The 17547-nt window shown below is 34.0% G+C and overlaps 1 protein-coding gene and 1 long non-coding RNA gene across 3 annotated transcripts; both read right to left on the reverse strand.

Moving 5' to 3' along the window:
• Positions 1–1212: 1212 nt before the first annotated feature.
• On the reverse strand, positions 1213–2055 carry LOC116351084. Of its 2 annotated transcripts, XR_004202091.1 has the most exons (4): positions 1988–2055; positions 1858–1902; positions 1715–1793; positions 1213–1354 (listed from the first exon to the last, which is right to left on the reverse strand). It is a non-coding gene; the product is annotated as an uncharacterized LOC116351084 (long non-coding RNA). The 2 variants fall into 2 exon arrangements; XR_004202090.1 differs by lacking the exon at positions 1988–2055 and having other exon boundaries at positions 1858–1973.
• Positions 2056–2214: 159 nt separating this feature from the next.
• Positions 2215–13876, reverse strand: LOC116351085 (lissencephaly-1 homolog). The gene is made up of 10 exons (XM_031783135.1): positions 13820–13876; positions 9710–9991; positions 4716–4862; positions 4499–4655; positions 4254–4431; positions 3554–3689; positions 3324–3479; positions 3208–3264; positions 2897–3035; positions 2215–2830 (listed from the first exon to the last, which is right to left on the reverse strand). The coding sequence occupies exons 1-10, from the start codon at positions 13874–13876 to the stop codon at positions 2757–2759; spliced, it is 1383 nt and encodes a 460-aa protein (XP_031638995.1). The 3' UTR covers positions 2215–2756.
• Between the last annotated feature and the right edge of the window lie 3671 nt (positions 13877–17547).

The following is a 17547-nucleotide window of genomic DNA, read 5'->3' on the forward strand; positions in this document are numbered from 1 at the left end:
TGTTTGTATGGTAGGATCTTCTTTGGAAGGTGTTTTAGAGCCAATATTCGAGAATTTGGTGCTGAAACGTAAGGTAAAACCTCCATTACATGCTCCATTATCAACCAATTGTTATTGGAATCGATAGAATTCATTGAGAACTATCTGATTTAACACAAAATTTTGGTTTGCAAGCAGAAAAAACCACAATAATGGCTCACTTCTTAAAATATGACATTTCCGTGAAAAAAGGACCATCTGTTTAACTTCACAAAAAGACACCAAATTAATTATTTCTCGTCTGTTTTTGGATGTAAGTTATAGGCGAAGGTCCAAAATATTTGAAACAAGCAACAATTAGCGGGAAGCTTCGAGAGAAAGTTGAAAGAAATCGACATATTGGTCCGCCAAAGCATGATTTTGAAGGTTCGACGCATACTGAGACAAATCGAAGACAATGGCCCGTTCAGTGTAAGGTGAATGTGCTATTCGTAGCCCATTAATGAAGGCTTATACCAATAAAAAAGAATTTAATATTGTATGTTTGTTGTTCAAATGGCGAACATCTGAATTTACTGTCAAGACTTTATGGACATATGTTATAAAAATGTTTGTCGGGTTTGTTCGGGAGGTACCCCTATTATGCATTGAAATCTCTTCAAACCTCGGAATGTTATTTTTGTGTGAAAAAAATAACCTGTGCAAAGTTTCAGCTCATTACGATACCATTCAGGCATGGCTTTCATACAAAAATCCAAATTTTTTGTATGAAAAGTGTGTCGAAATATATTTGTATCGCAAAACTAACGTCATATTCGGTTTTCTTTTGAGTGTTTAAGAACACATTAATTTTAGGGTTTTGAACATTTTTTGCGGCAAATCGAAAAAAAAACAGTAAAAATAAAAATATTTTCATTTTTTTTCATTTTTAAAAATAAAAATTGTTTGTTTTGTTTTGTAGTTTCCGGTAGTTTCGTGAGATTTACTGCACAATATTCAAAAATATTAAATTAATAAAAAATGAAGTGGTTGACATAACCTCACTTTCGTTTTAATAATTATTTGATCGGTTTATCACGATTGTGACACAAAAGTAAGGTTATGTCAACCAATTCATTTTTATTGATTTAATATTTTTGAACATTGTGGACAGAAAATCTCACAAAATTAAAAAAACAAAAGATTTATTATTTTCAAAAATGTAAAAAATTAGAATCTTTTATTTTAACAGTTTAACGCAGTTTAATCGATTCATTATGATTTTGCCAAACCGTGACGGCCATATTGTCACAAACGTCAATTAGTACTCGGAATACGCATTAGAGGTGTTGTTAGCTACGGGCATGATCAGGCTTCGATTTCCATTTAGTTAAAGCTACGAAACAAATTACCAACTATTTTCAATGAAACTCGCAACTAGTCACTGGCTTTTTGAAGCAATTATTTCATAAAATGTGATTGTTATAAGTTTTGTTGTGACCTGAATACCTTACTGATGTTCATCGCCCGATTTTTCATCTGAATCGGTCAAAATTTTACAAAAGTGGATTTTTTTATACGAAAATTATAACTTCAAATAATTTTCATTATTATGATTCAAAAAATATTCTTTCTATAAGAAAGATATCTTCATGCCATTTGAATAAACAAATTGCAATTCCAAGTAAACCCAAGTCATAAACACCGATAGCAAAAAAAGAGATGACAAATTGTTGAGACAACTCTATTCACTTACTATGGACTCCCCCTACTCCGGAAGGCTGCGTAGTAACAGGTTGATAGCCTTGCAATTGCGTTTGTGGCATTGAATATGACTGAAACCCATTAAATAATGATGAATACATAATATTTATTGTCTGTTATATCAAAAATACTTACAGTGTTGTGATTAAAAGCCATTTATACAATGTGTTGATCTGAAAACTGAATGTATCTTTTTTTTATAAATACAGTGTCTAATTTTCGAATAGAAAGTCATTTTTTAAAGTTGTAAATAAAAGATAAATACATCCTGATAAATTTTGATGTTGTCACTTGCCCATAATGTTAATTACTAACACATTTTTGATAATTTTCGTTATAAATTTAATTATACCTACCAAACTCTACTATCCATATGCTTGACAGAAGCTGTTGAAGCGATTAAAAACATTTTGACAGCTGTCATGATGTCAAAATATTTATAAAAAGAAAACAAAGTTTATTCATTTGAATCAATTATTTCCAATTTAATAATATCGTGAAAAAGCGAATTAAATATTCATTTATTCTTCTCTTCTTGTATTATGGGCCAATGATTATTTTAAAAAAACATTTGAATGAAGTAATTACGGTTGATGATCAACTTCTTCATCACGCAAGGCTATCGATAACTTGTCAAAACTGATTTGATACGTTCATAAGAAGATAGATAGAGCGAGTTGAGCACGTAAAAATAGCTAACGTTATTGAACCTTTATTTTCACTACAATAAAAAAAATCTACCACATCTTTATGCACAACTCAATCTCTGATGAAGATACAAATAATTTTTGAATAGAGTTTATTTAATTTCCTCTATTATTATATATTGAAATTTTAATTATTTTCAATTTGAAGTGTCATTTATAATTTTTGTTAAAACATATTTGAGTCTGTTTTGGTTTAATTTGGGTGTGCACTGAATAGTTTTTGCCTAATACATAAATGTAAATTAAAATTATACTTTAAAAATAGAATAATTTATATTATTTTCGAATAGAACTACTTGAGAACAGCTTGTTCTTGAAAATTATAACTTAGCGGCACTCAAAAACCTTTACAGTCTGGTCGACACTGCCTGAGATCACATAAGGAAGATTTTGGTGAAAATCTAAATACATAAAAATGATATGATGTTACGGATGTTTTTAAATAGTACAAAAAAACAACAACATACCAACAGATGTGCAAAAGTGCTGATGCGCGTTAATAGTTTTGAGACATCTCTTATTACGTATATCCCAGCAGCGTATGGTTCGGTCATCGCTAGCTGATATTATAAATTTACCACCCGGGTGAAAAACAATTCCTCTTACCTGCGCGAAGAAAATGAAATTGAGAAAAATAAAAATGAGTGGATAATAATTTTAAAAAGAAGAGATAATGCTAGTAGTATCTATATATACTACTAAAAGAATTATATAATCCTTAACCATACACATAACTATCCAAGCTAATGAAACAAGTTGAAAAATGACGCAAACTTACCCAATTGTCATGGCCATTCAAAACGAAAAGACATACACCAATGCTAATGTCCCAAACCTGGAATATAATTGTAATATAATAACATTATTAATTTAAATGACAGATTTATATTGTACCCGTATGCTTTTGTCACGGGATCCAGAAGCCAAAAACGGTCCATGGTGCGAGCCTGTCTTGTTATCAGTGCCGGCTGCTTCATTTATAGTCTGCGATGCATTTTCGCCAGCCCATGCGATGCATTCAACAGTATGGTCATGGTCTCGTAATTCAACCTATATAAAAAAAATTCAATATAAAGAAATGGTAAATAACTTTGTTCCCATATATATAATCCTATTCAGTTTACTTTGCACTCTTTTGTATTTATATTCCATACACGAATTGAATGGTCATTTGAACAGGATGCAAAAATTGCACCATCCGGATGAACGCGAATCATTCGAACCCACTCCCGGTGTCCAACATATGATTTAATGCAGTATCTATTTGAAAATATTTAACGTTAGATTTTAATTTATTGATCAATTCAATGAAAAATTAATTTAGTTTATTAATTTAAGGAACAATGTTAATAGTTCTTATCATGAAGTCTGGCTACATAGCATGGACTACCGTATGATCTAACCGATCAATTCAATATATAAATTAAAATTAAATAATAATAAAAAAATTAAATTAAATAATAAATAAATAATTAATCCAAAAAAAACAAACAGTGATAAAAATTTAATTGATTCAGAAGTACATTTATCAACAGTCAGACTGAGAATAGAAAATTATTTAAAGGAAAACAGATAAATACAAAATATTTAAAAAATAATTTTAGAAATCTTCAAAGTTTAAGAAGTTGGATTATTAATTTAATAAATTTATATTATTAACCTGAGAGGAAAGAAACAATAATTTTTCATAATCTCTCTCAAAAATGCTTGATGAAAATCAAATTGTATTATATTATATTTATTTAAATATATTATTTTCAATAAACCACCAAGGCGAAGGAACGCTGTTCGGTGCAGTTATTATTATCAATATGTAATATTTACCCAGTAGCAACTTCCCACATTTTAATTGTTTTATCGCGTGATGCAGATAAAACAAAATCACCAGCTGGAACAAATGCGACTGATGAAACATTGTGATCATGACCAAGCATTGTTTTGAAACACTCAAACGTTTGCGTGAAATCCCACAATTTTATTGACATATCGGCACTACAAGAGGCTTGAAATAACAAAGTATATTATAATATTAGAGCCACCAACATTTGTAGAATTTATTCAATCGCTACCTAGTACTTTTCCTTGTACATCAAAAGCAATGTCTTGTACGGAATCTGTATGCCCTTTAAGAGTCCGTTCATATTCTCCAGTTTCGAAATCCCATACTTTAATCGTGGCGTCTTCGGAAGATGTAATTAATAAGCTGAACACTGGATGAAATATAACCTAGAACAGAGCATAAAATTAGTATGTAAGATAGAAGATATTAACATATTTACAACATACCCTGGTTATGGTGGCTCTATGTCCATTCAAGGTAAATTTTTCAGGTGGTCGTGGTATCCATTCGCCTGGTGCTCGCTTTGCTTTAATTGGTCCACCCTCGGAGGCTTCTTTTTGAACCTCAGACAGTTTCGCTTCAAGTTCCATTACCTGTGCGTGAATCACATAGAAAAGAATGGAAATAATTAAAAGTAATTCAAGATTGTGGCTGCTTAAGATGTTTTGACGACTACGAAAGGAGATTGGGAAATTTTCGAGGAGGTCGTTTCAGTCATCGGCACCACTCTTAGATATCCGACAAAACTCTGCTGATTTTTCTTCTTTGAATATTTATTCAGGTAATTTAAAAAGAAACAGTATATGTTATCCACAAGGGAGATTGAGTACTACACGAAAATTAAATGAAGAAAAAATTATTACGCAGATATTTATCCATTCTCAAAATGTAAATGGATTAAGAACGAAATTGTCGGAGTTTGCTGCAGAAGTATATATTTAACAGTCACCAATATACATGCTTCGTGAAACTCATCTAAATGTTGCCATCAATTCTGTAGTCGTTTTAACACCAATGTACGAAGTCTATCGATGTGATAGATCAACACTCACTGAAAACGGCCAAGTTTATCATAAGGAGAATAGAGGTGGAGTTTTGATTGCTGTCAACAACAAACTAAAATCTGTTTGCATCGGAACGGGTGACCATTTTGGAGCAGAACAGGTTTGGGTAAAGGTTGCCGGTGTCAAAAGAAACATCTTTTTGGTGGAATTATACATTCTACCAGATTCAATTCTCAAGGTGTATGAAAACAACATGTATGCCTTGAAGGAAGTCGCATCGAAGTTGAATACGAACGATGTTTTGATTATTTCCGGAGACTTTAATCTGCCCAAATTGATTCGGTTTGTTGACGATAATGATATTTCGGACATTGCAATTGCTATCAATGCAGCCAGTGAAAAAGAGAAGATAGTGCTGGATACTTGCTATGAACTGGATCTTCACCAGATTAACAAGAACTACAACCAAAATGGTCGTATGCTTGACTTGATCTGGACAAACGATATAGAACTGTTTCAATGTACCATGAGTAACTATCATCTGTTAAATTTTGAAAAGCACCATAATGCAATCAATATACAATTTAATGAGCCAGTCATCAGAACATTAGATAAGAAACAAACATATAGTGATAACATAAATGCAAACTATAAACAAATAAATGAGTCGCTTCTTGATGTGGATTGGGATAATGTTTTTGATACAAATTCATTCGAATTGAGACTTGATAATTTTTATACAATTATTAGGTCAACAATTGGAACTCATGTCCAGTTAAAGACAAAAATCATCAGAAAACAACCGATATGGTTTAACAAGTCATTGGTTGAGTTGAAGAACAAAGTCAGCAAAGCACATCAAAATAAAAAAAGGCTCAACACACATGAATCAATTGAACATTGCAGAGAAAAAAGAAGGAAATATAAACGATGTGCACGCTCAGCTCTCAGAGATTACAGAATAGAGATGGAGAAACAGATAGATGATGATCCAAAGAAATTTTTCAAGCACGTGAATTTCAAAAAAGGGAAAAGTGAAGATCTACCACATGAGATGACTTATTTGAATGATAAAGCAAGCGATCAATTAACAATTGCTGTATTTTTTGCAAAACACTTTGGCACCGCTTACAGCTTTTTAGAAGATGATCTGCGATATGACAGCTCGGAAATAGAAAAAATACGGGATATTTGTGCTGAAATATCAATGATCGAAATAACCGAGGAGCTTGTAGGTCAACATATAAGCATGCTGCCAGATGATCTTGTCTGTGGTCCTGATGAAATTCCAAACAAATTTATCAAGCATTGTTTGGTTTCATTGCAGGGGCCAATCTCAACACTGTTAAAGGAATCACTTGAAACTGCCACGGTACCGCAGTTATGGAGAACGTCCTTTGTCAGACCAGTTTACAAAAATGGTGATAGAAATAGAAAACGTTTAAAATTACCGCGGTGTAGCTTTACAGTGTATTACGTCAAAGATTCTCGATTCGATCGTCACAGACCATCTCAATCTATATTTGAAGAACATCGTCCATGAAAGTCAGCATGGGTTCATCAAGAACAGGTCAACGATAACAAATTTAGTTGAATTTACTTCAAAAACGATTATTAACATGGGAAGGAGACATCAAACGGACGCCATCTATTTGGACATTGCCAAAGTTTTTGCCCCGGTTAACTTAAATTTACTTATTCAAAAACTAGACATTATGGGATTGAATGAGCAGCTGTTAAAATGGATCGAATCTTACTTGTCTGGTCGCAGACAAATTGTAAAGATAGCAGATACCAAATCGAAGTTACTTCTTGGACGGGTCAAGGATATCCCATTGGCGCTTCTCTGTTCATCATGTTTGTTATTGATCTACCTTTCGTCGTGACCAATTCATGCATACTTTCATTCGCAGATGATACGAAACTTTCGAAACGGATTATTATGAACGCAATTTATTAAAATTAAATGTCAACAAAACTAAGATCATATCATATCATCGGGGATCTTTGCAATATGAATACAAATACAACATAGGCGGCGTTCAAATTGAAAGAGTATTTGTAATAAGGGACTTGGGAGTGTTGCTTGATGTGCAATCGAATTTTAAATCACACATTGAGCATGTCACGGCTAAAGCCAAATCAAGACTGGCTTCACAGAAACAAATATTCGAATACGGTTACTCGCACTTGCGGTGTTAGCAGAGAGTCTACCCTTGAGTTACGCACTCTATTTTACTGTATTTTTTGTGTTAATTTCATCCAAGTGAACGGATCGTAGTGAAAGAAGAGATACATGTGTAGTCATATGTACGTTGAACGCATGCGGCTATTACCAATTATAGAATATGGATCGGAAATATAGAATCCACACTACGACAATATTTGCAAAAGAATAGAGTCAATACAAAAACAATTTTTACTTTATGCGCTAAAGAGAATGAACTTGAACAGTTACAGGCTTACGAAGTATGAACATAGACTGCTGTTTCTACAAATTATTACGCTTGAGGAGAGACGCAAGGTGGCACAAGTGTCTTTCATCTTCAAAATTATTCATGGAGATATGATATCTAATCATATATCAAACAGTTTGAATTATTAGATTCAGCGCATAATACCAGAGCCACTCCACTTTTTGATATTTTTATTAGGAGGAGCGATTACACAAAGTTTGAACCGATTAATTATATGCTAACAACATTGAATGATTATTATACGAAAAAAGTACCAAACAGTGATACTAATTTAACTGATTTAGAAGTAAATTTATCAACAGCTAAACTTTATTGAAAAGTATTTAAAACAAAATAGATGAATTGAAATGAAATTTTCTATAATAATTATTATTTATCTCTTTCAAAACTACTTGATGTAAGAATTTAATTATTGGAAGTATAAATTAAAACGTAAGGATTTTTTCCATTTTCCAGGCAATTCATGGATTCCGTGCCAAAAGAATGGTTGTTGTTTTGAACGAAACCACGAACCGACCCAATTTTCGATTTCCTCCGAAGAAGTGAAGCGTTTGCCTGCCAATTCGTTTTGCATCGTTCGAAACAAGTAGTAATCAGAAGGAGCAATGTCTGGTGAATACAGCGGCTGGGGTAAGACTTCCCAATTAGTTGTTTCCAAGTATTGTTTGACGACATTTGCAACATGTGGCCGAGCATTGTCATGAAGAAGAATTAACCGGTTGTATTTTTCCCTCCATTCTTTCCGATCTTTGTCCAATGCTCGCTTCAATCGCATCAGTTGTAGTCGATAGCGATCTCCTGTGACTGTTTCACCCGGTTCCAGCAGCTCATAATACACGATACCCTTTTGATCCCACCAAACACAGAGCATTACCTTCCGGCAATGAATATCTTGCTTTGATTGCGATGGTCCTAGTGTAGTTATCGTAGTGGATCCACTTTTCATCGCCCATAACAATTCGATTCAAAAATGACTTGCTTTTTTGACTTGCGAGCAGCATTTCACAGATGATAAAACGCCTTTCAACATCTCTCGGTTTCAATTCGTGCGGAAACCAGTTCCAAAATTTTTGGATGAACCCTAATGCTTTTAAACGTTGTGAAATGGTTGCTTGAGTTACTCCCAATGATTTAGCGAGTTCTTCTTGCGTTTGGCATGGATCTTCATCGAGTAACAATTCCAATTCTTCATCTTCGAATTTTCTCGGCTGGCCTGGACGCTCTTTGTCTTCCGTGTCAAAATCACCACTTCTGAATCTTCTAAACCATTTTTCACATACACTTATTGAAATTGAATATTTGGGATACGTTTCCGACAACAAACGATGACATTCAGCAGCACTTTTCTTTTGATTAAAGTACAAAAGCATTGCTTCCCGCGAATGCTGTTTTGTTGGAACGTAATTCGACATTTTAATCGTAATAAAAAAGTTGTGTGTGCAGAATTGTTTTCACATGACAGATCTAATTTAGTAGATTTTTTGACGCTCTTTAAGATACAACAGCTTTCACTGCCCAAACAATTGCATGTGTGATAGATATGAAGTTAGATACGAATCCTTACGTTTTAATTTATACTTCTAATATATTGTATTTATTTAAATTATTTTAAATAAACCACCAAGGCGAAGGAACACTGTTCGGTGCAGTTATTATTATTTTTATTATTATTATTATTATCAAGTAATATGAATTTACTGACAATGGAATTGTAAAAGAAAGTAAATTTATATATAGTTTAAGAGCAAATTTGAAATTGGGTAGTAGCTCAGATCGCGATTTTGTGGAACTTTAGTTTCTTCTATAATCTAGCTGTAGTATCTTACATTCAAATGGTTTCTAATTATCTCTTACCCAGCCATACACACTCTATCTCGTATACACTCTGTTTCCATCATAATCATTTGGAAATCTCATAGTACATATTACAATTAATGTATGAATAAAATTCTACAATACCTTCTTTTGTAAACGAATTACAGATGTCCATTTTTTCTCCAACAGACCACTATATTTAATTTCAATCGATTCCGTGGCATCCAAATCAGCTTCTTTGCGAAACGATTCTAATGCGTCGATGTAATTATTAGCACCTAGGTAGTCAGCAATCGCCTTATTTCTGCAAAATAATATTAATTTGTTTATACACTGTGTAAAATTAACATGTGAAAGGTAGACGAAAGTATTTTTGATATGAAATCTAATAGCGTATATGAATGTCCGAGAATGAATGTGAGACTTCTACTCAGAACATAGAAATGTGTAACAAATCTTAAAGATTTTATTGAATTGTAGTACCAACGCAACTTTTATTGAAATGAAAAACGGCGTGTTACACTTCAATAAATTTTGTTTTGGTATTACATTTTGAAAAATTTCTTGCCGTGTGTTTCAGTTTTGAAAGCTTTTTTACGATGTTACGAATAAAAAAATTGGTTTTGATGTTACGTTAAAGAAAGTCTTTGTACTAAATTCAGACGTTGCCATTTGAACAACAAACACACAATATTAAATTCGTTTTTATTGGTATAAACCAATAATAATCGCGCTAGTGACGAAACCACATTAGTATGTTGAAAAGACGAACTCGCTATATATACACGAAATATACGAAATTCAGACCCAGAAGGCCTTTGGCCCCGGTTGATGTATGGTTGGAAAGCCCTTGGGTCATAGATTAAGAAAAAATATGAAAGTTTGAAAATCGGCCCACCTGTCTTCGAAATATGGTCCTTTCAAGAAAAGGGTCAAAACTCAGTTTCATGACCATAGATGGCACTAAATGAGGTCATTGACCCTTGAAACATCGATATTCTTATTTTAGAGCTCAATACCTTTCCAACGATACCTCAAACGTCGAAATCGGTTAATCCGTTCGAAAATTTTATTATTTTAAAAATTTCATATGAATTTCTATGAAAAATCAAAATGTCTGTGTGTCTATGCGCAATTTTGCGTACTCGATTCTGATCTTTTTGAAACTTCCTGTGATTATTGTACACAAAAAACTAAAACTTTTTTGTTCCGGCACTTTTCGATATGGCTGCCATGTTGGCCGTGGCCAGCCTTCAAAAGTCACTTTTTGATCCACTTGACACACCCCGGACATATGCATATCGATGGAAAGGTCTTGAGTGAGCTATCGAATGGTGCCATTTGAGATCCAAAAATTTCAAGTTGGAGTGGCCATATTGGCCAAAAACCAAAAAGTTACCGTTCGCCCGGACACATAACGTCCATTATCTCGAAAACAAACTCATGGATTTTTTTGCAAATTTCACCGATTTTAGGCCCAAGTCTAAGCTATAATATGCCGCATAGCTCATATCCCAGAAACATTTGAAGTATTTTATGGGCCAAAATGTACTCCAATGACTCTGTAAATATTCTCTGTGACTAGCTAAACAAAATTGAACAAAATATCGACCGTTTTGGATGGCTATTCCACCAAAAATCGTCCAAATGTACTAAACTTCGAATTTTCACAAAAATGTCTAGATGTATGAAATATGAAATTTTGACAACAAATAACTACATGTTTGATAGTCTCCTTGCATAAGATCGATAAAATAGTGAACCTTGTGTCCCCTTTCACCAGGCCAGAAGGGAGAGGTGCATGCGGTTAGTCACAAATGAAATTAAAAGAAATCTACAAAAATGTTAGTATAAATTGGCAAAATATGCAAAAGGTCATGCAAAAATGGCCATTATTTCATACGGTCGCTGTGGAACTCAGACTTGACATAACCAGGACATATGCATATTCGTTCGAAAGATCTTAAAGTAAGCTCTCGAGTGGTGCCAACTGCGACTTAAATTTTTTATGTGGGGGTGGCCAAATTGGCCAAAAACCAAAAATTGACCGTTGGCCGCACACATAACGGCCATTTTTTCGAAAAAGACTGCATATGTTCTCTTGAAAATTTCATCAATTTAAGCCCCAAGTCAAAGATAAAAAAAAATATGCCTACCACACACTACAGAAAAAACCACTTTTCCCCATTATGAACCACAATTCTATGGGTGAGATCTAAAAGAACGTATGTATTATTTTCGCCTTAAATTTTGGAAAAGGAATGTATGTGTTTGGCCAATTCTGTCTTACTGAAAGGGAAGTATGTTTTACACCGAAAAAATTTTGTAAAAGGAAAGTATGTTTTTCGGCTGAATCAGTTGTTGATAAAGGAATACATGTTTCGTACTAAATAAATTTTGCAAAAGGATAGTAAGTGATTCTGAATCAGCTGTTAAAAAAGGGATGCATGTTATAACGTATTTTTCTGGAATTGGGCTTTGGTGGATCCTAAGGATTGTTCAGAACTGCTCCCAGTTCTGGAAGTGGGTTTTGGTGGATCCTCAGGATGGACCAGACTATGAATTGACAATGCCCTGGCCCATCCTGGGGGTCCACTTCCAGAACTAGGAGTGGTTCTGAACGATCCTGAGGATCCACTAAAGCCCACTTCCAGAACAAAGACACTTACGTTCTTTTATCCAAACGAAAACACTGAAACATGCATCTCTTTTCCAACAACTGATTCAGCCGAAATACATACTTTCCTTTAAAAACTTTGAACCATGAAAAAACTTACATTCCTTTATTGCGACAAAGTCGAATAAACTTGCGTTCTTTTAGATCTCACCAATAGAATTTATATGATTTTGATCCAAAAATAACCAAAAAATCCATATTTTCATTGTATTTGAAAAAGATTCAAATTCATGTTTCTTGAATCTTTAACATTGAAAATAGCGCTCACAAAACTATTGATATCAAATAAAAAACCTCTATCGAGGTGAAGAACGAGTGACGAAACCAAAATTTGAAACACAAAATTTCTGATATCAATTTTGTGACGAAAATAGTTGGTAGATATATTTTCTGTGTACTGTGAATATAAACTTAATATACATTTGTAAATTCGGAACGTTGCTTCATTGCGTCAGTATGAACTCAAAGTAATAAGGAGAGAATTTCTGCAACGTTTTGAATATACAAATGTATATTAAGTTTATATCCACAGTACACAGAAAAAATATCTACCAACTATTTTCGTCACAAAATTGATATCAGAAATTTTGTGTTTCAAATTTTGGTTTCGTTACTCGTTCTTCACCTCGATAGAGGTTTGTTATTTGATATTAAATAATACGCATTATAAAATTGATTTCATTGAATTTTTTGCTTATTGAAACATATCGATTTCATATTGGCTGACATTGAAAAGTAAAGTTGACTAGCATTTCAGAGAGGTGAGAAATGTTCGAGCATATTGTTTGCCACTATCGTTTTGTAAATATCGGTGAATTTTTGTTCTCGGTGGATTTTCGTTATTCATTGTGTCAATTACATTTTAAAATGTGTGTTTTTTTTTCATTAGAAAATGGCAAATCGTTACAAGCCGTATCTACCAGCCGAGGGAGAAAAAAAAGATGAGATAACGATGATCAAATATGCACTGAAATCAATAATTCGGCCGCCATATTCGGCCAGGCAGTGATCAACAAAAGCTGATCTAAGTCTACAGGCTACTTTGAAATTTGAGCTCGTTGCTGTTCTTATTAGAGGTACAAAAGGCATATGAACGTAGGCATCAACAATGGCGACTTCAGTTTTTTTGCCAATAACGGAGAAGACAAGGTCAAAACATGTTTTGATTAAGTGCTTACGAAGAACAACCCAACAAAGATAATTATTGTTAGCTGAATTCAGCATCGAAATACGTAATACTTTTTACATAGTTTCTGAAGTTGACGATCCAAGGGGATAATTCCAAAATTTTCCGATAATCCAAAGGGGTAATTTTCTATGTTTTTATTTGCTCTATCACAAATTCAAAAATGCATAAGCCAACCCCTCCTATAGCTATGACTTTCTACCTAACTCAATTGATCCAACAATTGTAAATTAATTTACCGGAGCCAGAGCAACAATCAAAGACTAAACGGAAACCCCGTGGACCAGCAAAAGAAGTGTCACCAATCGATCCTGAATTCAAGGAAATTGTGGAAGATCTTGATGAAGTCCATCGCTTTGATTGGCTAAGCAACAAAGAATTCAGTAATTGCCTCAAACATCAATGCAATCAATACATGGACAACAATGTCACCAATTTGCAAACACATTATGATAAGCATATAACCCAATATCTGAAGATGATAGTGTTTCAGAATGACAGAATTGAAGCCATTGAAAAGACAAAAAAAATGACATCGACATCCTGCCAAACTGAGAACGGCTATGTCGTGAAACTGATTCTCAAGCAAAAGGTATGTTGAAAATGTTTATTCAAATCATGAAAATAAGTGAGTTTTCAGTGGATCATATTGTTTAAGCTACTGAATCGGACTTCAATCAATTTTTAGTTCATATTTAAAGTTTGAATTTGATCAGACAAAATGTAAATATGCAAACGAAATATAATAGTTTCCCTTTTTTTCATTGAAAGTTTCCCTTTTTTTCATCAAAGTGACCCAAATATACTTTATCGGTACGGAGTTTTGTATGATATCGTCAATCAGCTGGATGTGTTCCCGGAAATCGACCTGCATGATCTCACGATCAATACAAAAAAATGATTCAAAGCTGTGCCGATGTATCTATGCAACTTGAGATAGAAGAATTTAATTTGCTGCGAGTACATCAAGACCCACCGAAGAAACGCAAAAAGAAAAAGCGCAGAAGGCTCAAGGGTAAGAAACGAAATTGTTACATCAAACAAAAACAAATGCTCGACGATTTGGAATATCTACCGTGCATTCGCAATTTGGTGGTAGTTCCGGTGTGTGATTTTTGGCGTACGCATTTCAAAATCGACTGTTCGACTATGCATCAGGTCTTGTCTTCTCAAAAATTGATTCCGAAACAGTTAACTGAAGACGGAAAACCAAGTGACAAAAATATTTCACAAAAGGTTTTCAACGAGAATAAAGATTACATATGGAATCAGAGCACCAGTCGATTGGACCTCATTGAAGGCGTGCAAATTTAAAAGATTGGGAGGTACAGATTCAGGCATACTGAACTGGAATACCACAACAATACATGAAATTGATACGTGCAAAGAAGTATGTGTTGTTTTTGGAAATACAATGATGCGCATTGTGCTTGAATTCACTGATTATTTTTGTTTTTCTCGACTTATTTGCAGAACAACTTTGTAAAAAAGAGCAAAAAATTCCATTGGGAAACACAAAAAAACGTACGAAACGCAAAAGCGAAGCGATTTACGAAACATTTTCCCGAGAGAGAAAGACTAGATCGAGAGAACCGTGAGCTGTACAGCCTATACGCAATGATGACGCAATGATGGCATCACCAAAAGGTACACAGTGGCTGAACTACATTAAGCATCGAGTTTAGATGACCAAACATGGAATCGAAGCTTACTCGACTGCAAAGTACACTAGACTCACCTTGGACAAATACATCAGAAGTAACAAAGTTATCGACGGATCTGTGAACAAGATCACCAATAAGGGGAATCGACTCTGTTATCCATGGTGCTGATGGCGAAGTATCACCCACAGCAATGAAACGACAACAACAATAACACATATTTTTACTGTCAAAATTTTGATGTCAAATGGTGTCGACATTGGTGACGGTATTTTGAAACAGACTGTGTAATCCATATTCATCGTATATGATCCTATTTAAAGTTCTATACTTGATCTAGTTCACATTGACGGTTCAAATCGTTTATGTCCACTAGCGTGGACATGGACTGTGTGTTTCTTCTGTTACATGTACGTTGTAATGGACAAGTATAGTAACATGGCGTAGTTCAAATAAATTTAAAAATCCGTCCACTCGTGTCGATACCATCTAGCACGGTAGTAGGGATTTCATTGCTGTGGTATCACCTGATTGCTCGATAAAAATTAAAAAACACGTGCGATGTCTAAATTCGGCAAGACAGAAACATCTACATATCGACAGTTATAACGCACATTGAAGGGAGCTTTGGAAATAGAAGGGGAGCTAATATCAAGAGTAAAACCTTACTACAAAAAATGGCAATTAGACCTCGAATGCGCCGTGACTTGGCATCGTGGCTGCTAAGAACATTCTACTGAAAGGTGACACAAATGTGATTGAATGATTGCAAAAATAACAGTTCGAATAACAGCCAATTACCATCACAATAAAATTTGGTTGAGATGGTAGATTTTGAAAACAGCTTTTTGCTTCAGATGCGTTGTGTAAATGTCATGAATTGTCATAGAATTTTTTGTATTCAATAACAAATACAATTTTTTTAATTACATACATTTGTTTTTATTTTAATCGTGAAAATGGCTGTATTCGGTAGGAAATGTTTATGTTTTAAAAATGATTTCGGGCGTATGGCCACAAATTTTTGACCACTTTTTCGAGCATTTCCGGCTGAATGTCGAGATTAACGCGCTCAATATTGGCTTCCAATTGCTGAATCGTTGTTGGTTTGTCTGCATAGACCAATGACTTCACATAACCCCACAAAAAATAGTCCAGCGGTGTTAAATCGCATGATCTAGGCGGCCAATCGACAGGTCCATTTCATGAGATAATTCGGTCGACCGAATCGATTGCCAAACATAGTTTTCAATAAATCGAACGTTTCGTGTGCAATGTGCGTTGTAACGCCATCCTGTCGAAACCAAAATGTTTCTAGATCGTGAGTGGCAACATTTGGCAACAGCCCTCCATCAATCATGTCGCGGTGTCTTGCGCGTGTAATCCTTTGTTTGCTTTCTTCTTCTTCTTATTTTGACGCGATCGTTGGTTTCTAAGTCTTTTCTTTTCTTTTTCACGTTCATCATTCGTTCTTATTTGGACACTTGCACCAATAGTTGTTGAATCGATCGTTGTGTTGACTGAGATGATGTCGTTTGATTCTTTTACAAAAAGAGACATTTCTATTTCATTTTTGAAAATATTGTTGATTGAGCCGATCACTTTGTCACCAACTTTTTTGATCATTTTTTCGACTTCATTTTTGTTAAATAAATGCTCAGTTGCATCATGATAATTGCCATCATCTTTTTTGGTTTTGACTTTGAACAAATGCATGCATTTTGAACAACACACTGGTAACGGCGATATTCCATTGAAAATGTCATTGAACTCATCTTCTTTGTATACGTCGCTTGTAAATGTGAAATTGTTGCTATTTGGCATTATTGTATAGTGCGTGACATAAATATCGTCCTGTTTCTATCTCTTTTTTATACTGTACAAAAATGCACACGGAATATATAGAAAGTAGCCAAAAAAAACTGCGCAATAATTTGTTATCATTATATAGAGAGTATCGATCCATATTCGCAAGTTGTTTGTTTACAATACACTTCCTATTTGGGAGTTTATTCAATTACATTCAAAAACTGTTTTTGTATTAGTTCTTAACACAAATGTATTTATTTTCAAATACGTTTGGAAAACAAGAATGTGTAAAAGAGATGTTTTTTTACTCATTTAGATCATCGTCGACGACGTCGTGTTGAATGGTAAATATTCCCATCGTGCTCAATCACGTATTGAAATCTGTTGCCCAGCGAGTTGTAGAGATTGTCGAATAAGTCTGACAAATTGAATAGAAACAAATACATGTATCACCAGTATTTATTTCATTCGATCATAATTAAAATTTACCTTGTCGATTTCTTAAATTTTCCCATCTGTTGAATACATGAGCATTCAATGCATGTTGCGTCCTTTCAATCAATTGAGGTCGATCTCGTTCCATAATGGACCAAACATTTTCAATAAGGTTCAGGTCTGGACTGAAGGGAGGATGATTCAACACATTAAT

Source organism: Contarinia nasturtii, unplaced genomic scaffold (genome assembly GCF_009176525.2).
Source record: "Contarinia nasturtii isolate CC-2019 unplaced genomic scaffold, AAFC_CNas_1.1 Cnas_scaffold_4665, whole genome shotgun sequence".
NCBI classification, from domain to species: Eukaryota; Metazoa; Arthropoda; class Insecta; order Diptera; family Cecidomyiidae; genus Contarinia; species Contarinia nasturtii.